The sequence below is a fragment of the Aquila chrysaetos genome, chromosome 8 (genome assembly GCF_900496995.4).
Source record: "Aquila chrysaetos chrysaetos chromosome 8, bAquChr1.4, whole genome shotgun sequence".
Classification (NCBI taxonomy): domain Eukaryota; kingdom Metazoa; phylum Chordata; class Aves; order Accipitriformes; family Accipitridae; genus Aquila; species Aquila chrysaetos.
In genome coordinates this window covers 40,341,798-40,365,655 of record NC_044011.1, presented here as the reverse complement: position 1 = coordinate 40,365,655, position 23,858 = coordinate 40,341,798, and the positions used below count along the sequence as shown (strand labels likewise).

General features: G+C 40.0%; 1 protein-coding gene across 1 annotated transcript in view; it reads left to right on the top strand.

Annotated features, from left to right (window-relative positions):
* NCAM1 (neural cell adhesion molecule 1) overlaps positions 1 to 23,858 on the top strand; it is a 160,469-nt gene that overhangs the window by 119,982 nt on the left and 16,629 nt on the right. Inside the window, 2 exon segments of the mRNA XM_041125251.1 lie at positions 12,596 to 12,720; positions 14,603 to 14,783. Coding sequence (XP_040981185.1) covers positions 12,596 to 12,720; positions 14,603 to 14,783 — 306 coding nt within the window.

Below are 23,858 nucleotides of genomic sequence, written 5' to 3'. Positions count from 1 at the left end.
TGGACTAAATAATCCTCTTGCTACCCTGCCTTGCTCTATTTTCTGTGAATTTAGGGAGATACAGTTGATATTACAACTATAGATGTTGGATGTTGAAAGAAGATGCAAATGAGGAGGTAGAATATCTTATAGGGGAGAGGACTGTGGGGAGAGGGAGCATTGCCCCATCTTACCACTGATCCCCTGCCTGCATTAAAAGAGGTCTAAGACTTCACAAGAAGTCCATATCTGAAATGGGAATTGGATTCAGATTCCCTCAGTTCTTGCTCAGTACCTTGTTGGTTAGACAGCCATTCCTAGTGAGACTGAGTCAGGTAAGCAGGTGCTTCCATGCTGGATCTCAGTACTCTAAGGAAAAATAGCTAAAATTTGCATTAGTTGATTTGTACGTAAAAGAACCATTTTGAAATGTCTGTTTCAGACTAGCTGTTAAGAGTTCAGTGACACACCTTCCCAATACTGAGTGGATGTATCAAATGTGTGATCTTATTCCCTACATGTAGGAGATCTATAGCCAATCACATGCCAATATGAAAGCCAAGCAAATATTTGCAACATAGTCCTGGAAGATGAAGGAAAACACTTAGGGAAGACATAGGTTTACATGGTGCATATGTGTGTTTTGAACAACTAATCATTTCTACAAAGCCAAATGCTTTTCTTTTGATTTGCAATAATAAAATGTATGTGTTTCTGTGAATATTGTCTTTAAGATAAAGACCTGTGTGTTTACCTGTAGTGGGTTAGAAATAGTTCATCACTTCTAAATGGAAAATACTAAAAGCATGAATTATGTGATTATTTGGGGGTTTGGGATGGAGAGGATAGTACGGCTAGTCTAGACCTGTCAAAGGAATTTAAAAAAAACCCAAAACTACTGCATTTGACTGGCACATTCCATGGTCTTATACATTGCATGAAATGTCCTTTTATCTGCCAGTGACCACAATGAACGCTTTCCTTCTTGCAGTATTGTTCATGTAAACAACATGCCAAGCCATGATTCCTGATGCATCTGAAGTGGTAGTGGTTCTGTATTGCTGAAGAGAACTATTAATTTGAATCAGACTTGAAGGGTGGGTGGAGAGGGCGAAGGGCAGGGGTAAGGTGGCAACCAGCAGGTCTACTAATAATCTTTTATTTCTTAGGAGGCAGAGACTCCATTATGGCTGTTCATATGTGGGGCTAGGAGATAGCGTCACTTTTGAGGGAAAATGCTGTGTTAATGTTTTGCAGAACATTCTTTGTTCCTTAGAAAGAATGGGTGTTTTTACCCAGAAAAGATACTAAGAGCTAGTTCGTGATAAACATTTTCCATGCTTTTTTTTGTTTGGGGGGGGGGGGGTGTGGGGGCGGTGATGGTGGTGTTAGTTGCAGGGGGGAATGTTGGGTTTTTTAAGGGTAAAAGTTTCCATTTTCACCTACATTGAAGTTCAGGCTCTTACGCTGAAGAGAAGCAGATCTGACCTCTCACTGCCTCATTGTCATTTGTGTACATAATCAATTTATACAAATAGTAGACACATTTGTTTTGTATGCTAAGTTGTTCTGTAGCATATGAATATGCTATATTCAAAATCATAAAAGGGCATTGGCACAAGGCAGATAATCTTATAACTTTGCATCATTTAATTATTGATGATGCTACTGAATGATCTTATGTCTTACCCTGACCTAACCTCAGTAGTTAAATGAATGAAACCAAGAGCAATTAGAAATTGAGAGCTGCTGTATAGCATCATGAAGTCAGGAAAATGAACAATGGATCTAACTGAAACCTAATGAAGCTGAAGAGAGTTTCTTCACTGACTTTAGTGAGTTTTTTACTTTATGTGATCAGTAACATATGGGAGATGTCTATAGTCATATAAGACGTTTAGGAGCATGTATCTCCTTTGACTTAATCCTCTTAGGTGGCTTGGATAAATAGTTCTGTTATCAGTGGCAGTAAGGAAGTTTTTCTTGCAGCTTTCTCCACTGTGGAATATGTTTTACCTAGCAATGTTTGAGGTCGCTTGAAAAAAAATTTTTTTCAGTTGAGGCACTAATTTGGGTCTTTCTTCTATCTAGTCTCCAGTTTTTCCAGAATCTATAGGAACTTCTGTCATATTTACTAGATACTGGCCAAGAGATTCAAAAGTTGCAGGATGAGGGAGGTGGAGGACACTATGCAAGAGACATGCAGGTGGAAAGCCAAGTGGGGTTTTTTCTATAAAATCTGTGTTATCTTGCACAGTGCATCCAGTCAATTCAGGATAGGTTGCAGTCTTGGGAAAAAGGTCACATGGGCATCCCAAAGAGCTGGTGACTCTTTTTGCTTTGGAATTTCTTTCCCCAAGAAATGGGCCTGGCCACCCATTATTTGTTATAATAAGATAAACATGGCGGGAGGGGAAGCCTATTTACATAAAAAGTGAAAGTTTGATAGCAGCCATTCATTAATTTGTTTGTCTTTCACATTCCTTTTCTTTTTCCTTTCCCTTTCACTCATTCCAGATTTACCATGATGTAAGCACAGATGTATATATTCTCTGCCACAGCCTATGTCCAACCAGAATCCAAGAGCTACTATTGCAGAGCCTCCAGGCAAACAATGCTGAGGTCCCTGTCTCCAAAGCAATTTAATGTTCAGAGACAACTCTAAGATTTAGTTAGCTATGGAGTTAGGGAGAAGCATTTTCACAGAACAGACAAAACTGCATCTCTCCTTTTCATGCTTTTAAAAAATACGATCTGCAAGTAAGCCTGTCAATGGTCCATATCTCTTAACAAGCCCTGATAATAACAGTACTATAAAAGACATTTTTATCAGGTTCCTTGGTCCAGTAGTCCTGAGAGAGACAGAGCTAACTATGAAAGCCCTTGTGTTTTCAGATTCACATAAGTACTGCCTGTGAATAGAAGCCTATGTGTACCAGGGCCTCGTTCCTCTTGCAAGCTCCAAGAGAGTCAATGTTCTGACTACCTGACTTCTACCCATGACAATAGGGTGAATTTCAAGGTTTTAAGCTAAAGACAGTATTTCCAAATGTCTTCTGTGTCTTAGAAGCCTCATCCAAAGTAGCTTTGGGTTATATTTATACTGCTAATTTTGCCCTTAATCTTTAACTAAAGCTTTCTTTCAGGAGGAAGTGATCTGAAAGGCAACCTCTCTTGCCTGTTTTAAAATCTCATATTAAGCTTACTGGGGATTTGGAAATAAGTTTCCTCATGAGCAGAAGACACTGAATGCCTTTCCAGGCAATCTCACAGTAACTCTTAAACTTCCCTCCTTCCATGATGCACCCACCTAGAGTTCCATGAGTCTGTGTTTATAACTGGAGACAATGGCTTGAAAGCTTAGATGTAACAAATCGATTTTACATTTTGAACCATCACTTCTTTCCCCACTAATGGTATGCCCTTAATCTTGTCAGATAAAAGCACCCAAAAGATTAAGGGTTTAAGTCTCTTTATATCAAATTAACAGGGAAGTACCAGAGCACTGTGAAGTAGCCTCATTAAGATGAGACAGAGGAATGATCATGAAGAATGCAAGTTATAAAGTAGTTAGTAATTTAGGAAGGGAAACAGAGCATGGAGTTAGTGGTGTCCTCCAGTCCAACAACTGATTTTAAAATTTTTTTTTCATTCCCCTGTCATACAGTGTGCATACTTTTCCATCTCTTTCAGCAGTAGCTGTCTTCCTCATGCCATCTTTGTAATTAATTTCCAGTGCAGAGCACTTCTTTCCTCTCCTCATTGACAGAAAAACCCCTTGCACACATGAAATCATTGGTATAATTCATTGTACATGACTCATGCTATTCTTTGAATCTTCAGGCTGAATGTGTTGGACGGAGCTTGTCCACTCTGAGTGATAACTGTCAGTCTGACCAAATTTTGGTTGCAGCTCTTTGATTGAAAACTCCGTCCTTGGAAATGTATACACATAGTAGGTTTTTCTCTTTTTCAGTTGTTATTGTTGTTGATATTTAGGAATACATTTTTTCTGCAGAAGAGAGAATACATCAATATGAAATGCCAAGGTTTGTCTTCACTGAACTGTGTGGGCTGTAATTTTGACCATTTCACCTCTGCTGCCTGGGCTGTTTCTGAATAACAATGTATTCCCTTTTTCTTTCCAACAGTCTTGTGGATTCCTTCAGCTGTCCAAGCTCTGGCACACACTTTACAATAATTTTTGTTTCTTTGACTTGGTATTAATAAGCAGTGATGCAGCTGTTCCTAACACTCACAAGGTCATAACTCAGTGCTTTCTATGGTTTAATATTCTTATATTTCCAGGTGATTTTACTGTCTCCCCAGTGTTTCTGATATATACTGGCTAATTTAATTTTGTTTCTATTTTATTTAGTCTGTAATTCTGTTGTTGATTTTTTTCCCTTGCCCATTGTTTACATCAGTTTTTTAATTTTTTTGTATTTTCCATGTGACCTCCTCCACTTTCCTTTCAACCAATCATGTGCGTGCGTATCATGTGACTTTGTCATGTGGCTTGCATGGTGCTGATGATGTCGTCCACGCTGGTGAACAGAAGGTAAAATACTTTGTTCTGATTGGTTGCCTAGATTTGGGGTGAGGATTCCCCTCTGGTCAGTGACCAGGGATCTCCAAATTCCATCACTCCAAAAATCCTTCTACAAGCCTTTTGGAGAAGTCGCTCACCACTGTCTGCATGTGAAGAACTCGCCTTCAGTCTTCCACATTGAGCTTGAAAAAACTTGGAGGAAAAAAAAAACAAGACAAAATTAATATGGCTCAGTCATTTGCTTCTTTCACTATCAGAATCCAACAGTCAGTGTCCTAGTAGGGTTCTAAAACTCTGGCAGGAACACCAGTGGCAAAAATCCTTTTGCCTTTCAGGGTACCAGTGTGCCAAGTACAGACTGCTCAGATAATGTGAATACCCTATCTCCTGTCGCTTTAGCAACATTTTGACCCTATACAGTATACATTTATATAGATATATATACATACGCACATTCACACTATGCATATTTAGTAGCCTATCAAAAGGATCTGAAATTCCCTATCTCTGAAATTTAGTTATTGGTAAGCATGTCACATTATGATTTAAGAAGGAAATTTTTTTTATCATGAGTAAAACTTAAACGTAGCTAGAGTGGGAACTATGTTTTTATAAAGTAGTGTATGTATAGGCACACACAGAGTACATGACGGGAGCTAGACTTTGCACAACTTGCATCAGAAGTACTATTGCACCTTTCTTGCCAGAGTACCTCATTCCTCCCATGCAGTATCTCAGAGCCTGGCAAGGGATTTAATTTGAACTCATTTACCAGCAACAGTTACAGTAGCTGGTGATCTCCATGAAATCAAGAAGCAAATGATTGACCCTTGATGAAATCAGTCTCCAAGTGAAGTGTGTGGTAGTAAAAACAATTTCTGCAACATTGTGATTTTTACAACTTCACTTAATACTCCGTGCATAATCTAAAGGGGGGAGGGAGGGAAACTCCTGCTTTTCTGCTTCCCCAACTAAACAAATAATTTTGAAAACCAGGAAGCAATTGGCTTTTTTCAATCTATGAATTCTGAAATCACCTTATTGTCTTGGACCACCACCAGGAAAGGATTTAGGCTGGGGTTTGCCAGAAAAATAAAACTAACACCAGTAACCTTCCCACATGACTGCATGCATGGAAGAAGCCCCTCTTCCCCTAGTCTCTTCCCTCTCTGGTCAAAATCCAGGAGGATTGAAGACTTGGTTGTCTCGTTTTTGCATGTTCTTCTGTTTTTGTTCCTTATTTTTGATTGTTGATGTTTGCTTCTCTTGTGTGCTTTCTGAAGATTCCCTACCTATTCTTTCTCACCCGTGTATATTTACCACTTGTAGAGACTTCCCATAGGTATGGCTGATGTTTGTTTCAAATTGTGACACTGTAGGTCACAATCTAGTTGTGTTTACATGATGGTCAAAGATTGCAGAAATCGGCTGCTTCCTTGTTCATGTGTTGCAGAAATTACCATAGATTGCAATTCTGTTCTCTAAGCACAGCAAGGATGCAGGATCTTTCTTCAGTGCCAGCTGGGCAAGGATTTAAGCTCATAGTCTAAAGTGCTACAGTTGTCTAGTAATCAATTTGAGTTGCTTTTCAAAGGTGGCCAGAAGGAGCAAGTTTGATGGAAGTGGAGATGTGATGAAAGGTCTGTCTCATCTGCACTGCTATCACTTCTGGGGTCCAGCATGCATTCAGTGCCTTGTGACTAGGGAAAAGTTTGTGCTGCTTTTTCGTGTTCTGTCCCCACCTTAAGTTTTTACTACAGCTGCATCCAGTCCTGGTGCTTTTGGTGCTCTCTGAAAACCAGATAATTAAAAACAGTTAGCTGCTTCTGAAATCCAACTACATCAGACTAGTATTAGATCAAGGAAGCACTATGAATATAAATTAAACAACAGTGAAAGGATACCAGGAAATATTTACTGCTTCCCTGCAGCAGGAGATTATTGGTGCTAATGGTTTAGCAGGAGTGGATAAAAAATAATTTGAAAATGTAATGGCTCAGAGCACTGTCCTCAGCTACCCTCTCATCGTGTAGGAGCTAACAGGTAGTGATTCAGGCTTCAGGAGCCTGCAGAACAGTTTCTTATTTCAAGTACGTTGGTCAGATTCATTATGAGTTACATCTGAAGCCCAAAGAATGGATGTCTGAGTTTTAACTCCAGATTACCAGGCCTGTGTGTACCCTGACAGGGCAGTGCCATCATAAATAATGCTTCACTTCAGGCATGTACTGTCCTGTATTCTTATCAGAGCAAAGCATTGGCTTCTTCCTTTTTGAGAGTTACAAACTTGGTTGCTGGAAAAGAAAGACCATGCAGTAACACTCAGATGACTCCTGGGAGCTGCACTGTAATCCAGTACAGTGCAGCAACTGGGTAGCCCTCATGGAAGGCAGCAAAATGTTTGTGCTGCTTCCTAGAAAGATAGGAGCTGCAAGGCTGGAGCCACCTAGTCCCAGTGTCTTATGTCTCATACTGCCCAGCAAGATGTTTCTGGCCTAAAATCTGATATTAGGCAAACCAGTGCAGCAGGAGTCTTTCCTGATGTCATCACTGTTTCTTGAGAAGCCAGCCATAAGGAATGTGGAGAGGGATCTGGACATGAGTGATGAAGAGCTTGAGTCTGGTTGGTTTTTTTAGTTCAGCTCTTTGTGGTTGTAAAGATAAAGAAAGAAGAGTTAATGGAAAGAAAAAGTAAGTCCCCAGAACCACAGAAGATGTGAGAGCAGAAACAGACCTAGTTTCCTAAAAGGCATAAAGAGACTGAAGGCTAACTAATTCACAGCTCGTCATTTCTGGGCAATGGTGCCTTTGGAAGAGGCTTCATAGAGCGGATGAGTTGCCTTTCAAAATATAGGACTTCATGAGCTCTCTTGAATTCAGCTCCAGAGAAGGTTTGCTCAAAAAGAGTTTAAATTGCAAGAAGCAGGCAGTGTGCCATGCATGTCTATTAGCTTTTCTCATAGGTAAAGCACCTATTTGATTTACTGTTTTCCTTTGCTGAAGAGTGTCCTATGGATGAAGTTTAAATCAGTGGAAGTGGTCAAGTTCTAACAAAGTATGTAGGGTGGCTGAAACCTGTAAACTTTACACCTTTGAGCAAAATCCATCCCATTTCTCAAGGAGAGTAAAACATAGAGTGAAAATCTCAGTTACTTGTTGTCTTGCCCTCCAGAGGGGGTCCACTTGCATTATTTGATGCTCTTGCTGCTGGGCTGAGTAAGGTGCCATCTGGCTCAGACATAATCACTCAGCATTGTCACACCATAGAGTGAAAGCATAAGATCCTGCATCCCTCCTTCTACAGCAGAGTGAATTCTAAGCAGATAGGTGTTTGTAAACTGATTATACAGAGGAAGTCTGGCATGCTTGGAGCTGTCTGCTCTCAATAAGCTAAGTAGCAGCATCACAAGGGGGGTTCTTTAAGGATCCCACATTTTATGGGTGGAATAGGCAGATTTCTGCAATATGTCCAGTCAGCTCAGTGTAAATGGGAGATCCCCAGGCATGTAGCACACCTTTGTAATGCACTTTTTGCTTTTCAGCCCCCATCCTGTAGGGAGGATGCATGTTCTGTGAGCATGAGTTTTTTCTCTAACCTTCTGATGACAACCTTTTCTCTTCAGCTACTGACATTTTGACTCATTATAGGGATGCTGATTCTGCTGGACTAAACTTTTCCCACTAAACTTCTTCCTCCTTTGTTTGAAACTACATACTAACCCATTTTTAATTTTACAGCCCTGTATCTGGATTACATCTTCCTGCTTAAGATAAATTAAATGTCATGTATTTATGGAGAGAAAACTAACGTATTCTTCACCAGGGCTTGCCCTGCTATACCTGTTGGGTTTCAGCCATTAGGAGTGGTCCATATTCTCCTATTTGAAGAGAATGTTTCTCAGAGCAGAAGTGTGTTTGAACTGTTGGGGAAGGAAGGAACTGGGAGATAGAAACTAGACAATTCAAAGTGAAGAAGAGTTTCAGCAGAGAGCGTAATTAATCATTGGAATGGCTGTGTATAAGGTACAGCAGCATTTCTGACATTTAAATCTGTCAAGGATGAGCATCCTTCCAAAGGATGTTCCTTCACATTTTAGTCTTGGTGCTCAATTGCTGGACAAAATTTCTAGCCTGTGTTAGATAAGAGGTTAACTTCTATAAGAACACCATTCCCTTATCACTTCAAGACCTATTTACGTATTACTAATTGTCTCTCTGAGGTGAGGATGGGAAAGAGTACCAAGGAGATATTGATCTTGTACTGTCTAGTTATCAGTGAAGCCATTCATCAAGTCTACTGCAAATACAGCAACAGTTAAGCATTGCTGCTCATAAATGTTTCAGCAGTGTCAAGTAGCTCAGTGTCCAGCAAAATAAGTAGCCATGAATGCCCTGCCCCCAGTTGTTACTGAGAGCTAGTTTCTTGTGTGAAAAAATGATAGAACCAGACATTTGCTTCTGGTTTCATTTAACTATTGGTTAATAGTCATGACACAATTATTGCAATAATAGCTTCTTCAACTCCAATCAACTCAATAGTCAAAACCAATAACCTTTGCAGTGATACTTTTCTTTGAAGATAGAAAAAAAATACAATTGCTTGGTTAATCTGATATTTTCAGTATGTCTAGGTGAGGTATTTCTGCTCATCTAGAATGTGCTTGTTCCCGTTTAATTTTCAATCTGCAATGCATTGTATGCATTATGAATGCTTTCAGTACTTGTAATTCCAGGAGGAACACGGGCTGGGAAGGGCTTTTCAAATGTGCAGCCTCAGTTAGTTGGCAGTAAAGATAAAAATCCACCCTTTTGTCTACAAAGTAGATGGCAAATGTGGTCATCAGTTAAACATGAAGTTCTCTTGTCTTTTCTCGAGGCATGAATGGCCCTATACTCTGTGAACCAGGAGAACTCCTCAGAGGAGTGCATAGCACCTCTTGTAACGTAAATGGGATAACCTATTCCTGTGTGCCATCTGCTTCAAACTGCACTAGAGGTCCATGCAGAGCACCTCCATGGTCACCTTGAGAGCATTACCTTTGTGTTTTCAATTTCCAGTCACTGAGAAACCCATCACAGAGTGGAATACAGTTCTTGAGTGTCCAGCTCATATCATGGGAGACTTGTAATGGGGATACAGGCAGAAGCAAGGATTTGGAAAAGAAAAATACAACATGGAAAAAAAGCGGCATTCCCTCTTTACATCTTTAAGAGAAGTTACTATGTTGTGAAACACAAATGTATCTATCTCACATCAGAAAGAGCTCTGTGTATCCATGGATTGTAATTACCTTCTTGGAAGGGTTGGTATGTTAGAGCATGTGTTAGCCTGCAAGAAAATCCAATGACTCTTAAATTACTATTTCAGTTAAGGTCTTGCAGTTTTCTCACTGATGTTTCATAAAAAAAAAAGTGCTTGAATTCTTTCTTCGGAGGGGTAAGGGAAGGGGGAAGGGCTTCACATTACTTCTGAAGATCAACTTTGAAAGATATTGGAAGATTAACCTTTCTCTGGCCAGTCAGAAGGTGCATGTGCTCTCCATTAGTAGCTGAACACAATTCCAGACAGAATAGATATAGAATTGAGAATGTTTTGGGGGTTGAAAGAAGATCCTGTAAATTCCCATGACTGATACTGTCTTTCAGAGTTTATCTTAATATTAACTACTGGCTTATCATTTCCTTTCCCTTTTGGTATAATCTAACAGAACTAAGTCTTTTTAAAACTTTGATTCTAGGCAACAGGCTGAGCTTTAAAAAGTCACAAATGTTACTTCAGTGTCCTGGTTTTGTTCTCATTTGGTTACATTCAGGCTCTTAAGTCACAAATGTCACGGCTTCAGAGTTTTGGTATTGTTATCTTTGGGATACATTCAGAATTGGATCATCTTTTTAATTGTATTTAACCACACTTCAGTGTATCTGTGAGCATGTGTTCAAGAAAGCCCATTGTCCAAACCACAAGTGGTGCTGCAAGTAAAGACAAGAGGTGCTTTAGCAAAACTGTAGGTCACCTTGAGCTAGAACGGTAAGGTGTGTGTGCTCAGCATTAGCAAACCTGTGCAAACGTTTGGGGCTGCAAACATTTGGGAAGTGTATTTAGATTCAAGGTGCACAGCAAAACACAGGATGTGCATTGTCTGTTGTATTCTCTGTATATAAATTTCATGTAATCAGCTGTAAATGAGCTATTCATCACTTCGATGAATAAATAGAAATACTTCCAAAATGTGTAAAATATTCATAACTGTGGTTAAACAGAGGTGTAGGAAGTTTTTGCTTTTTAACATTCAACCACTTTAATTGTTATATAAAATACCTGTAAGAATTAGGACCCTTTAATGAGACCAGCCAGCAGAGTGTGATTAATCTCAGGAGTTTGCTGGAATTGCCAACTACAGCTGATTTGTTTTAACTTACAAAAAATTGCATTGTTGGTTTTGCTCAAATTACCCATAAAGAAATAGGGCAGAATAGCTTCCAGAGAATAACAGCTAAAATGGACAAAAGTTCTTAAGAAGCTTTTAAGCCCGGAATTCATGGCTTAAGCACTTAGGCTACATCACAGAGCTGATACTAAAGAAGTGAGTAAGTACTGTAAAATGAACTGGTAAGCTTCAGCAAGATTTATGGTAAATTTTGTCAAGTTTTACTGACTTTGACTAGCGTTTAAACTCTTGAGGCGTTTCAGGGCTGTAAAAATAATAGCTCCAACTCCAATCTCAGATGAGCATTGGTTGAGCATTGGCATAAAGGAGCCTAAGCCTTTCTTGCCTTTACATAAAATGGAGCAAAGCAAGCATCCAGGCACTGACAGAAAGTTAGCAGGATCTGAGCTCTCTTGTGGTCTATGTCACTTTTGAAAAGAGAGACCGGTGCTCTTTTATAATTTAAGTTCTTTTGCTAATTTGATACTTCTGTTGTTGGGGACAGGAGGTTGTTTGGTTGATGGGTTTCTTTTTCCGCAAAACCAAATAAATAGGTAATAATGCCTCCTGCATAGTAAATTCACAGGCTGTCAGAGCACTTCGGAAACAATTGATCCCTGGAGCAATAGGAAAGCAGAAGGAGAAAGCATGTCTCTTGAGCAATTTGCTGCAGTATTTCTGAGGGTGGGGGCGAGGGGGGGACGGTGTGTGTGTAAATATGTAATTGGACAATCTGTGAATTTGACTTTTGTTAGGAGAGGTGTTATAGTAAAGGTACAAGAAGGAAGTATTGAGTTGGGATTGGGGAACCATTCTCTGCAGATTGTGTGCAGGTTATGGAGGAATTGGCTAGAAAAAGCAGTTGTAGAGACACGGGTGTGGAAGGACGTGGTTGTAAATCAGTATGCCCTGCAGAGGCAAATGATATTTTAGTTTTCTTCTGATGTCAGAGGTGCAAATTGGGAAATGATAGCTTTTTCTTTTAAAAACAGTTATTACAGAAGAGTGAAGGGGTCTAGTTCTCTCCAGCCTGTATTCATTGCAATTAGTTACACCAGTGCAAGCTAAGTGAAAAGATGTGCTTTTGTGATTCAGTATCATTTTTTCCATGCTCGTTTAAGTGAGCACACCCGTGAGTCTCTGGTCCAGCAGCTATAAAACCCAAACAACATTCAAAGTGCAAACACAGCTGTGTATGACAAGCATAATGTCCCTTTTCAATGATGCTCTTTATATCTGTTTCACAGGAGCAGCCTGCCTGTTTGCCACATACCTGATCTTGACATTTTCCAGGTGTTTCACATCAGCGTTTTACAACCAAAATAGTGAGGAACTGGTCATTGCTCTAGGATATTCTTGGGGAAGGGTGGGGTGTCTTTCACTTAGCCTCTGACTCTATTCCGGCACACACAAAAATGGTAGCTTGAACTGGTGAAAACAAACTACCAAATGCAAGAAATACTTGGGTCTTGCAAATATTTGTACCCTAGACACACAGTGTCCTCTGTGTCTGGGTCAGAGTGAGGCCGATACCCTGGCAGCTGAGTATAATGAAGTATTTTTCTGATTTTGATGAGTACTTTTTCCCCTATTGATTTTTTTTTTACAAATAAACATAAATCCACCATTGTTTCAGGGGAACCCAGCGCACCCAAACTGGAAGGTCAGATGGGCGAAGATGGAAACTCCATTAAAGTGAATGTTATCAAGCAGGATGATGGTGGCTCCCCAATTAGACATTATCTGATCAAATATAAAGCTGTAAGTATGATTGACGCTCAAGCCTGATTTGTATTTAGCCTGTTCAGTGCTCAGACTTCACTATGTAGGCAGACAACCCTGAAGCTAAGATCTTGTAGGAAGGCCAGTACAGAAATACACACTAAGCAGCAGTGGTGGAATTGTATAGGGTACGAGACATGATATGCACACAAGCAACATTCAAAATCTTTGTCTCATTTTCTTTCCTTTCACTTTGACTATGAAAGATTGTTTCTCCATGCTGTCTTCTGTAGAATGGTGAGCATATGGTAGTTATGTGCACTTAGTACTATTTCATTTCATATACTTCTGAGATGGGATTGACAGCAACAACTCAAATAGCTGGGGACCAGAGGTTCATAGTGTAGAGCATTGCCCACCTTCAGACATGTGTCTAACCATAACTTTCCGTTGGTCATTGAAACTGCCATATTTGATTGAGTAATGGGTGCTTCAGTACCAAATTATTCTGCAGATTATTGAATAAGACATTCAATGTCGTCAGTATAGACACAGATAAAGTGAGAGATGCTATTGGAAGCAGTTCCCCTTCAGGCCTAACTTAATCAGCTCTAATTGTAGATTCCCCATGATTGTAGAATGCATGATTCTCTGAGCAAAACATCTAGCCCTAGTCTTGGGAAAGAACATCGATGTGATGAGCAGCTAATATTGTAAGCTGAACGTGGCCCTTATTTTATGTTAGGTGGTATTTGATGGTTTTTTTCTACAAAAGAACACCCCGTCAGAGAGATTGCTTAGCACATTCTTGAGGAATAGGACCTGGAGAGAGGGTCAGTGAGAACATGAAGCTCTTCAGGGCAGCAGAAAGAATTGCCAGAAGTTATTGAGACTTTTTTCTGCTGTCTGCACACTTTCTCAGGCGCAATACACTTGGGGGCTGTTCAGCTGTACCAGTGTGTTTGAGCTGAAATATGGAAGCTTTCCAGCTATTAAGAAAGCAGGACACTTTCTCAGTGACTGAGTCTGGCAGATGTGGTGCTGAACTAATTCTGTATCGGCTATTAGTAATCTTTTCTTTAGATGCTACAAAAGAACAATCCTTAGAGTCAAGTCACAGAGCAAACTTTGCACTGCAGTCTAGAAATCCCAAGAGTATTCATTGCCACCATCATTTTGTACATTTTAGCTTACTTAGAGCTTCTTAGAATGGGAAGAGTCTTTGTAATGTTAAAAGGACAATCTAGTATCACAGAACCATAAATTCCAGCAGAGACAGAAAAAGCTGTTAGCACACTCTAGTCCCAGAAAACTGCCTAAGACTGTCTTAAGTTACCTTGGCAGTCGGTTTTTCAAATTCGTCTGGGTGAAATGTACATCTGGATTCCCTGAAACTGGAGTAGGAATTATCAAAGTTACTAGCTGTATGCACCTTTTAAAATCTCTCTTAAATGATGCAGAATAGAATGGTAGTGGTAAGCTAGGCCAGACCCATGTGAAGAGGTAAATCTCTGTCTCTCAGATGATTTAAACTTGACATACTAAGACATGAAAGAATACTCTTAAAGTGCCTTGCAGGGCAGACATACAGAAGTTGCTGCGTTTACCCTCTGAAATGAAAGTAGTCTAGTGATGTGGCAAAGATGAAAGGAAGAACTGAGGGATTTTCTTCAGGTGTGGTAGCACTGCAGAAAACAGGATTCAGAGCAGGAAAGAAGCTGCTTCGGTTTCTCTTGTCCTTTCCACTTAGAGCCAACAGCTCATGATGCTTTGCACCCTAAATTAGCTGAGGAGCATGTGCTTGTGTAGAAACCTCCCCACTTTTCCAGTTGTTAGTTAGCCATTACAGTGTACTCAAAGCTGGCTACTAATGTTGTGCTGTGTGTTTTGCATCCCTGCCTGTCATCTCACTGCTCTACAGAAGCATTCCTCAGAATGGAAACCAGAGATCAGACTTCCATCTGGCAGTGACCATGTCATGCTGAAGTCCCTGGACTGGAATGCGGAGTATGAAGTTTATGTGATAGCTGAAAACCAGCAAGGGAAGTCCAAACCAGCTCACTATGCTTTCCGAACTTCTGCTCAGCCTACTGTCATCCCAGGTACAGCAGTCATAAGCTCTACCATTGTTTTCTGCTTCCAATTAATGCAACAGTGCTGCATCCTTTAATGTGCCTGAGTAACCCTGACAACTTGCTTGCTTAAAGCCATTATCACAATTGGTTACCCATCCAAAGCTTAGTTTTTGCCATGTACATACCTGTACTGTAGTCTATGTTACAGTATGTACAGCATTAGCAGTACACTGTTAGGAATGCTATATGACAAACCGTCATCTGACTGTTTACAGGGAATGTTGGGTTTTTGTATCAGGGTAACAGGATTGTCAGATGAGAAAAAAAGTGGAGAGAAAATGCTTTCTGAAACCAGAAAGTAGGATTCCTATTTTAAACTAAAGCGAAAGAGACAGTTCAGATCTCTGGGATGATGCTTTTCACAATGCAGATTTCCCTTCCAAATCTGCTTTGGGCTTGCTTACTGCTCGTTTGTCCGTCCAGCTCAGCCTTTGGAGAAATAAAGGCATAAGGAGTTTGCTAGCAGTTGGAAAGGGAGGCGGTTAAAATCTTTCTCTGAAGGTTTTTTTATTAAATGAAATGGAGATCAAATTACAGTCATTTTAAAACAGCACTGTTCTAACATTGGGTGGGGCATTAGGAAAAAGTAACTACGTAGCATTAGAATTCTGCTGGAAACTTGTTTCAGACAGACTGTACTTATTAGCGTGCTTAAAAAGTGAGGTAGAAGCACAAATGCTACGAAAAACAAGCAGACCCTGTTAGCTGAGATGCTAGGAATTTAGCAGTTCACTGGAAGGTGTTGAAAGGACAGTTAGTATTTCTTTTCTACACAGGTAGTAGTAGTGCACATTAAAAAACGGGGCTGGGGGGGAAACCAAACAAACAAAACCTCAAGGACGAAATTGCTGGACTACCTGTAAATTAAAGTTCTGGTGGGTTGTAGGCAGATGGATGAACTTGAAAGCTGATGAGTCAGTCAAGATAAGTCCTCACTGCACAGCCAGAGTTAAGCGTATTCATGCCAGGATTGGTGCTGATGGTCTATATTGGAGGGAGTGATTTGATTGTATCCTGTCTTCTAGATTATTAACTCAGTCTCATGTTTTTCTTCAGAACAACTAGAGAGTTTTCTTCAGTCTTTCCCTTGCACTGAGAATTCAATCCTTGCTCTGCCCCCACTGCGCCCACTCTCTTCCTGTCTGAAGGAAACAGCTGAGACCTTGTGCAGTTTGCATGCTGAAACTCCACTTGATTAAGCCGGATAATGTTGTTAAGCATACAAATGAGTGACCTAGTTGGTTGGGGCTTGAAAAATGTGTATGGTAGGAAGGAGGAGGGAAATGGGGCAAAAGAGAGGTTAGGATGTGTGTTTGAACAAGGCTATAGTTTTGGGTGGAAGGACCCTCAGTAACTTATTAAGCAATTTACTCTGATTCTCATTTTCAACAGCTCTAATACTTACTATCCTTGCATATTTGAAGGACAACTGTGACTGATGTGGCAGGATAAAGTGAGGGCAATTTGGCAAAGGGTGCCTTAAGGTCAGTTCAGAGCTGAACATTCAAATGTGGTAGGCTGGAAACAGCAGAAAGTGGTTCCTTTGCACTGTGATGTATCTCCCCAGGGAAAGTTACAAGTACTGATCAGTCTTTTTGTTCCTCCACAGTCCTTTCTGTGCAACCATTGTTGCCTTCCTGTGGTGATACTCTCTTTTAGCCTGTTACATGCCCAATTGGGCAACAAAGCTACCTAGGACAGCTGGGATGTCTTGCACAGGTGTATTAGCAAATTTTGAGAACGCTGTAGTCTTTGGAATACACAGTGTTCATACTGTAGTCGCTGGCAATGGGAGGAGCAAGGAGCGCAGATGCCGCTGAGCCCTTTAAATCCAACAGTAACATGGGCAGGGACCCTCTAAAAAATGGGGGGGGGGGGGGGAGCCCAGTTTGTTATCACAGGTGTAACTTCTTTGGCCTCTCTGAAATTATTTCTCACTTAGTCTGGTGTGAAGCATAGGAGGAACCAGATTTTAGGCTGCCACTCAAATGTTGTACTTGGAAATGTTGGAAGCACTTTGAAAAGCAGTTGTTTTGGAGTGCAAATTTGCTGCAGGATTGACCCGACAGATGGATGCAGCTGGTTCTTAGAAAGAATGTGCTCTGTTCAGGGGCAAGTAGAGCACTGTGTGGTGAAATGATTACTGCTGGCTATGCTGGATTTGTGACACTGTTTCTCTAGGTATTTTTCATTTTATAGAGGACTTTGGTTTCTGTTAGGCCTTCCAAGGTGTTTCCAGACCCTTTGGTTCCCAGAGCTGATACCCAAACTAACAACATTGGGGAAATTATTTCCAGAGGGCAGGCTAGATTTTTCTGACATGCAGTCCACAGGCCTCTACTGAAATGAAGGCAAGTACGACAAATTGCAGTAGAGAAGAGTCTCTGTGTGTTGCTTTCCTTTAGCATCTCTTGTTGTTTTTATGGCATTTAGCTTTTACATTTTGATTTCAAAATGAGCTACGTAGGAGAAGTCAGAGCCAATGCCTCTAACATGGCATTGGTCTGCTTAACAGTAATAGCAATTTCCTGCAGACAAAATGTATATTTATTATGTAGAGTCCTTTGTTACTGTCATCTGTACAGTGTCCTTAAAGTGGTTGGAAGGATAAGGGTATTATTTTCAGTAATAATAATAATAATAATAATTGCATTAGAGTAGTTTACAAGCAGCTGGAAGGGTAAATGGAAAAATCAGTCCTGTATTCCTAAGAACTTCTTGCTTCTCCAGGATTTTAGTCACCTGGATCTATTATCCAAGTCCTTCGCACAACAGGCTTTAGGGGATAGACTTGGACAGGCAGGTGGATTGTCTGCTACACAAAAGCTTTTCTTTATTTTGTTCTATATGTAAAAGGCAGTGTTGTCCTTTCAAATACCAGATAACAATTTTCTTGTGTTTCTCGCTGAGCCTTCTGTTCCATCATTTTTAATCTCATTTGCTTGCAAACCCCATAAACCCTGAGTTGGACCCTGCTCTGCAGCTTTGGACATTGCTGAGCTTCTGAACCGGCCCTTTTGTTGGTGTGAATGTGCTAATGCTCTTCTTTAACCTTTAGCCATTTTAATTTACAAAATTAAATAAACCTTTGATTCTTATGTTTTCTATATTTATGACCTAATTTTTTTTATCTATTTTTCTCTCTTTCTCTCTTTCTTTCTTTTTCTTCCTCGTCCTTTCTTCCCTTCCCTCTCCCTTCTTCCCCTTACTCCTTTCCTATGTCTGTCGTCATACATGTCACCTTGGATCTCACGGGGAAACATCCACGCTTGCCACATGCACCAAATTTGTTTTTAAACAACCATATTTTCCCCTCCTGGGAACCATTGTCTGGCACCTGCAGCGACCTTGGGAAGTCCATCAACGTCGTCCTCCTTTGTTTCATTGCTTCTTTCTGCAGTGACTCTGCTTTTGCTCTGTTAGAAACTTAAGATAAAATAAAGCAATATTTGCTTGAAAAGGCCTGGGTCCCACCAAGGCATGAAAGCAGATAACTTTGCTTCAGAGGATCATGTCAGTTCATAAACAAAACAAACACAGAACATTTGAAAAAGAAAAAAAGTTTAATGTGAAAGAGTCAGTATTTTGTAACAAGGAAAAAAGGTTTAAGCCAAGTTTTTTCTCTTTAACATTTTTTTGTTATTTGTAATGAATTTTCCCTTTTTAATGGATGTAAAAAAAGATTTTTTTGTTGTTGTTGTTTGCTTGCTGGTTTTCATCAAAGGAAGGTACAACACTGAAAGCATTTTAAGATACTGCTTTTTACTGATTTCTCTGCACATCTGGTGCTGATCACCACTGTATTGTGCAAAAGGTTTCTAAAGCCCCATTCACAAATCTAACCCACAGACTATAAAAAGAGAAAGAAGATTTGTCAGAGATGATCCTACTGGTGGCCCAAATGTCTCTGTGGGCTTTTGCATGTGGATTCAAATTTTTGGCCATTAGAAGGTTTTCCTCATGTGGTGGTCTGAATATAAGCATCTTGTGGGAGTTACACTGAAGAGATTTCTTTCTTTCTTCTTTATGTCGTTGAATCCTTGCTACTTCATTGGCCCCTTGTGTGCAGTCATGTATCTCATGACCCATAGTGGATCTGGGGCATAATACAGCCCATAAGCATACAAATTTGCAATGGATACTTGTCTAAGATTTTCTGGTTTTCCACTACTGTATTATCAACTTCATAGAGAGATCCCTTTTCTTGCCATTTTAACAAAAAAGATTAGCTTGGATCAAGTTACCTGCCCAGCTAAATAATAATAATAACAACAATAACAATTATTATTATTATTATTATTATTATTATTATTATTATTATTATTATTATTATTATTATTATTATTATTGATCCTTAATAATATTCCTGGTTAACTATGCATGTGACACTACCAGACAGGATTGATCCATGGTGTAAATTGGTGCAATATAATGCATCTTTGTTACCAAGTTCTGTGTATTGTATTTCACTGAACAAATTTCAGTTGACTTTTTTCTTTTCTCTTGTTCGTACTTAAAAAAAAACCCACACCACAAAAAAAACCAACCCACAACAACAAAAAACCCTGTGCTCCTCATGAATTGCCTTTGTGATGGGAAACCCATTTGGCTATGATGCTCCTCTAAAAATGGGTGTGTGTCTCCCTCTAGGTCTCTCTTTCTCTGTGAGTGGGGCTGAGGTTGCCAAGGATGAAATTGTTGACATAGTTGTTGAACTGTCTGTACAGAATGTCTCAAATACTATCAGTTGTCTGGAATGGGATTAATCTTTCTAACAAAATTCTAATGCAAACAAAAACCCCTGCCATCAGTCTTGTCTAACTATGCGTTTATGCTCTGCACTTAAGTCTCTACTGTGTTTATTCAGACCTTGTTCATTATGATTTGTGACCAGCTTTTCTATCTAAATTATAAATGAAAACTTTGTGCAGGTGTTGCACACAAAGGCACGTGGATTTCTTTTAAAAAAACACCTCACTTCCAGTGTTTTAGAGTATAGAAAATTTGTTAGATCTTTTGAGCTTACACCTTAGTGTTACTGAAGTACAGCAAGAGTAATCGTAACACTAAAAAGTTGTGTGACTTTCCCCTATAGCTGACTTTATTAACTTCATCTGTAGATCTGATATCAGCTTGTATTGTGGGTTTCCCCTTATCCACAGATGGAGGTTACTAGCTGAGGTTGAGCTATATCTAACCCAACTCATATGTTATTAAAATTATCTTGCCTAAACTATAACTTTACATAGTGTTGCATGGAGAAGAGAGCAGCACCTCTGGAGGCTGGCCTTCCTATTCAAGGAGAGGTGCCTTAAGGCAGTGGAGATGCATTATGCTCTGAGGGGCATCCTCCCTGTGGTGACTAGGCAAAGCCCAGACAAGTAGATGAGAGATCATTTACATGGCTGAAGCTACTTGAAATGAATCCCATACTCGATGGCAAACAGGAATCCAATCAACATGGAATATATACAAAAAGAGCTTCTGTCCCCGTGTTTGTAAAAATAAGGAGCATAACTGATATTTTTACCACCAGTTTATGCAGATTCGTAACATGTCAGATACTAGGTATACATCAGATCCTTGAGGTCTGACAGTCAATGCTAGACAAGGTCCCAGGCCTTATTCTTGATGTAAGTAAGATTAAAGTTTGCAGAAAAGGCAGCTCTCTTCTGTGCTCAGAGATGAGACATAGATTCAGACCTGGAACCAGAAGCAGTTCAGACACTCAGATTTTCAGTGCACACATGCAGCCTTGCAAGCACATGTTCTATGTGAACAAGTCATACCTACAGAAGGCTGGAACCTCAACCCTTACAAAAGATGTTTCTGTGTGTGATGAACTGCAGAGCCTTGCAGGATCTCACATGGCCCATGGGATTCCAGCAGCTGTACCCCCAGTTTGTTGTTAAATCTCTACGTATTTTCAAAGACATTTGTCAAAGCATTACTTTGGCTGCCTTCATTTTACAGGAAGGCCTTATTTGATAACGTTCTGCTCCACCAGGATCAGGTGCAATTGTTCACACCTCCTAGTGTGAGCAGCCAGTGGCACTGAGATGTGTGCATTGCAGTAGTGTAGAAGGGCAGCTGTGGCAGAGGTCAGACGGCGGATCAGGTGTTCAGATTTACAGTCTTTTTTACTCCTGAAAAGAGGATCTTTGTGTGACTCACTCTTTCCTTACAGTTTTTCCTTTTTGTATGCTCATATTCCCCTTTTCATCCTTGGAAAGGGAGTCAGTCTTAGGAAAATAACAGAGCTTGAAGCCAGGAGCAGACCACTGAAGCCACACAGTCTTGGTGACAATCTAAAAGGAGTTCAGTAGTAGTTTTGGGAAATATCCATTGCCGTCTTGTCTTGGAAGGAATGCTCCACAGACTGCTGCGTATTTCTGCTACCTAGTAGCGAAGTTGAAAGCAAGCATAAATTGTCCAGCCTAAAACTGTGTGGAAACAGAAGCAGTTGTCACTTGGAATAGAAGGTTGCTCACATGTTGCTTTTCTCCACTATAAATTGTGCAGAGTGTCTGAGAAAATGAGGTCTGTAAAATGCAGCACCCCTTGTTTGAAGGATACTTTTAAGTGTTTGCAAATTAAAGCTGTTAGCATCCACTGAGAAAAAATAGCTTTTCTCCTGGTTTTTTTTTTTCCTTCTGATGCATGAAATCAATTTTTATTTATTTTGTTTGTTCTTCTCTTTTTTGCCAAATATTGTAGGACCTTTGAAATGCCTGGAATTATATCTGCTTCTCTCCATTCCTTTTTTGTCTCTGTCTGCCTGTGCCTGAACATTCTTTGCATGCTCTAGCTGAGACCCCACTAGGAAGACACATCTGGGTGGTTTTGCTCTCTCTGACAGGGCAGATGTCTGTACAGAGTTGCAGAAAGTAAAATTGATGGGTAATTTTATTGTACATTGTAAAATAAGGGTGATTAGAAAGGTCAGTCTTGCAGGAAGCTCATTTTCCATTGAAAAAAATAATTTGTAATTAATAAATTCTTCACTTCTTTAGAATTAAGTACTCAAGAAATTTTTTAACATTTTGTGTTTACTTATTTAACCTGTGGAAGTGTTATTGCTCTTAGTCCTGAGAATAGCAAAAGGGAATCACTGGAAAGCTTCTCATCAGGTTGAATGTGCTCCGGATCAGGTCAGAAATGTCCACCATCTATTTACACAGTAACACTCACTGGTGATACACGTGTAATCTTGTCCACACAGTGTTAGCAGCTGGTGCTCAACAACCTAACTGTATTTATACATTTATTTTGTACACTGAATGGTTTTAGGCCCCAGCAAACTCATTAGGGATCTTAAGTATCTGAATATTAGTTTGATTAAATACAGTATAAATTTAGCTATAGGATGGAGTGAATAGTTCTTAAAGTATTTGTAGATCAATTTAATTTAATCAAATGTGCCAGTCTGTGAAACTGAATAATATACTACATGCTTCCTGCATTTTGTAACAACAGAAAAATTCCTTTACAAAATGTATACAGAAAAAAGAAATGCAGCACCAACAGCCTCCAAGTTCATGGGGTCTTTAAGGATTCTTATATTATTCTTCCTTATTGCTAGTCTGTGAAAGATTCGGAATATCAATTCATGTCATGAATTAGAATTTATAAAAGCAGAACTAGTGGAAGAGATTTGAAAGTTACTGAAAATTGCAGGGCTTTCTTGCTAGCCTAGAAAAAAACCATTGCAGGCAATTACCTTGGCCCAGTTTTATTGTCTGAAACATAAAATCTGAGAATAGCACAAACACAAGGGCATTCCTCTGCAGATTTGCCCTTATTCTCCCCATCTCCATACTCTTCTTCCTGGCAGCCTTTCCTGTTGTAGCTGCTCGTGCTCCCTGGGGTGGAAGGGCAGAACAGAAAGATAATTGTTTGGGAGGGAGGGAGAAATATGGAGGGGAGACTTATACCTATTCAGTACTCTCCTTTGGGTGTTGAGAGGGAAAAGAGTTATTTTGCAGCTATCATAGCAGAAATTGGATCCTTGGGAACAGTAGCACTTGGTGGTTTTTATAACCTTGTGCAGTGGGTTCCAAAATTTCAGGGCCAGTCAGTCTACTATGAGGTTAGAGCAGTTCTTGTGGACTGCTGTCCTGCAGCACTTCATGTTGAAGTTTTTTTGACAGCACAGTCACTCAATGGAACTTGGGTGCTCTTTGCAATTTTGTGGATCAGCTGCAGATCATTTTCTGTGGCTGCAAGACCACAGCAGTCTGGGTTAGAACTGCATCTTCATGTTAATTAAACTTCTGAGGAAACTCAAAATTATTTTGTAGTTATATAGGAGCCCTCCCAGTGTAGCAGTATAAATAGTTTATGCCCTTGCTTCCTAATCATAAAAGAGGACCCTGAGACAGAGAGGAAGGATAGCAGGGCTTATCTTTGCTACAAACTTTTGGTTATATTGGCTTCAGCAAACCTCTGGTAGTTCTAGTGGCTGAAGCTTTACTGTTTCACGGGTGCTTGGGGTCACAGAGAAAATGAGGGGCAGAAGAGAGAATTGATGCTAGGTTTGAATGTCTTTATTTGTTGTGTTAGTGATAAAACCATCCTTTCTCTATTATAGCTGATCTTTTCTAATCTTTCATGTGAGAAAAGCCTTGCAGGTTATTTGATAATGTGCCTGTGGTTTGGACAAGTTTCATAAAACCTGGGATACCTGCAACAGTTTTCAGATTTTCTGTCTGTGAACATTTAGATTTTTGTTCATGTTACATTTGTAAGTGTTTTCAGTGCCTCACAAGAAGCTGATGGAAGCTACGTAAAAGCAAAATTTAGACAGGCTGTAGGTCAAATCATGGAGCCATCACTGGGCCTTTGAGTAAGAAGTCGGGCACTTTCTCCATTGTACTCATTGCAATTGGCAAGATCAGTCATTTTGTGGGGCCTGGTGCTTGCTGGGGGTTTTTTTTGCAGAGCATCTGCTGTCCCAATGGATCCTAGTGCTTGCCAAGGGCTATTGGAGAACTAATACTCTGCTTCCCAAGCACTAGTCACAGAAACGCACAGACATGCACA